The sequence below is a fragment of the Aplysia californica genome, unplaced genomic scaffold (assembly GCF_000002075.1).
Source record: "Aplysia californica isolate F4 #8 unplaced genomic scaffold, AplCal3.0 scaffold00253, whole genome shotgun sequence".
Classification (NCBI taxonomy): Eukaryota; Metazoa; Mollusca; class Gastropoda; order Aplysiida; family Aplysiidae; genus Aplysia; species Aplysia californica.
In genome coordinates this window covers 164069-165931 of record NW_004797523.1, presented here as the reverse complement: position 1 = coordinate 165931, position 1863 = coordinate 164069, and the positions used below count along the sequence as shown (strand labels likewise).

At 41.5% G+C, this 1863-nt stretch overlaps 1 protein-coding gene across 1 annotated transcript in view; it reads right to left on the bottom strand.

Annotated features, from left to right (window-relative positions):
- Positions 1 to 375: 375 nt before the first annotated feature.
- LOC101851198 (multidrug resistance-associated protein 1) overlaps positions 376 to 1863 on the bottom strand; it is a gene marked incomplete in the record, with an annotated part of 24251 nt that continues 22763 nt past the window's right edge. The window contains 1 exon segment of the mRNA XM_035970323.1: positions 376 to 1302. Coding sequence (XP_035826216.1) covers positions 1191 to 1302 — 112 coding nt within the window.

Sequence of the window (1863 nt, the reverse complement as noted above, 5' to 3'; positions counted from 1 at the left end):
CGCTCCTTGGTTAAAAAATGTAGATCTTTTCGTCTGTGTCGGTGCACTTCAGATCATTTAGGAAGCGGGGTGCTTCGACCCTACCCAGCAGACAGACGGAGAAACTTCATAAAAATTCTCCTCACACGGCAATCGAATTTACGTCTGCATTGTACGACGTACGACGGCAAAGCGCCTAAGCACTAGACCACAGATTCCATTTCTCTGTCCCCGTGGTTTTATGCACCCCGCATAATTTAGCAAAATTTGATCATTTTTTGCATAATTTCTGATTTTTTTTCCTTTATCATTCTTTGTTAAAATTAACAGAATCCCATAATTTCACATTTTTGGGCTCAGTTTGCATAATTTCAGAACTTTTCTTGCATAAAACAACGGGGACAGATTTCTTTCTTTCTTTCTTTCTTTTTTAAAGAGATGACCACACACTCCCTAATGCACTAACAAGGTACATACGAGTAGAACAACATATAACACAAAAACAATTCAGAACTCTCAACTCCACTCCCCTTCTCCTCAAACAAAGAAAACCTCAAATGCAACTGTGTAACGACATTCACGAATGCAGAGAGCTACAATTTACAAAATTATGATGACTGAGCGTCTCTTGACAAGTGGGAATGGAACCACAAAAGTGCTTAGCTCCACGCGTAATGACATTCACGAATGCAGAGAGCTACAATTTACAAAATTATGATGACTGAGCGTCTCTTGACAAGTGGGAATGGAACCACAAAAGGTCTTGGCTCCACGCGTAATGACATTCACGAATGCAGAGAGCTACAATTTACAAAATTATGATGACTGAGCGTCTCTTGACAAGTGGGAATGGAACCACAAAAGTGCTTAGCTCCACGCGTAATGACATTCACGAATGCAGAGAGCTACAATTTACAAAATTATGATGACTGAGCGTCTCTTGACAAGTGGGAATGGAACCACAAAAGTGCTTAGCTCCACGCGTAATGACATTCACGAATGCAGAGAGCTACAATTTACAAAATTATGATGACTGAGCGTCTCTTGACAAGTGGGAATGGAACCACAAAAGTGCTTAGCTCCACGCGTAATGACATTCACGAATGCAGAGAGCTACAATTTACAAAATTATGATGACTGAGCGTCTCTTGACAAGTGGGAATGGAACCACAAAAGTTCTTGGCTCCACGCACAAGGCGAGCCGTGGGCCTTCACACCAGGTTGGCGTCCACGGCCATTGAGTAGAATGTGGAGCTGGTGTCTTCCAGAAGCTTGGCCGGGGAATCAAACTCCTTGACCAGACCAGCGTCAAGGACTAGGACCCTGTGGGGAAAGGGGAGGGGGAGGGGGAGGGGGAGAAATAATATAGATTGTACTGAAGTTAATGGAGATTGCTGCACAGGGGGAATTTGCGCTACACATTAACAAAGAACCCATCATTTTCATCAAAATGTCAGTACATTGTACACCGTACGTGTGTCACCGTCATTTTATGCAAGAAAAATTCTGAAATTATGCAAACTGAGCCCAAAACTTATGCGATTCTGTTAATTTTAACTAAGAATGATAGAGGAAAATAATAAGAAATTATGCAAAAAAATTATCAAATTTTGCTAAATTATGCGGGGGGCATAAAACCACGGGGACAGGTGTATGCACTCGGTTTATTATATTGTCAGTTTACTTCATGGTAATCTCAAGGTTTTGGCCACTCTACCTGTCCCCCATTTTTTTCTTCTCCCCTAGTTCTTTTTCCAACTCTTTTCCTTATTTTCTTCACTCCATTCTGCTTCTATTTCTTTATCTTTTTTTAAAACACACACACACACACACACACACACACACACACACACACACACACACACACACACACACACACACACC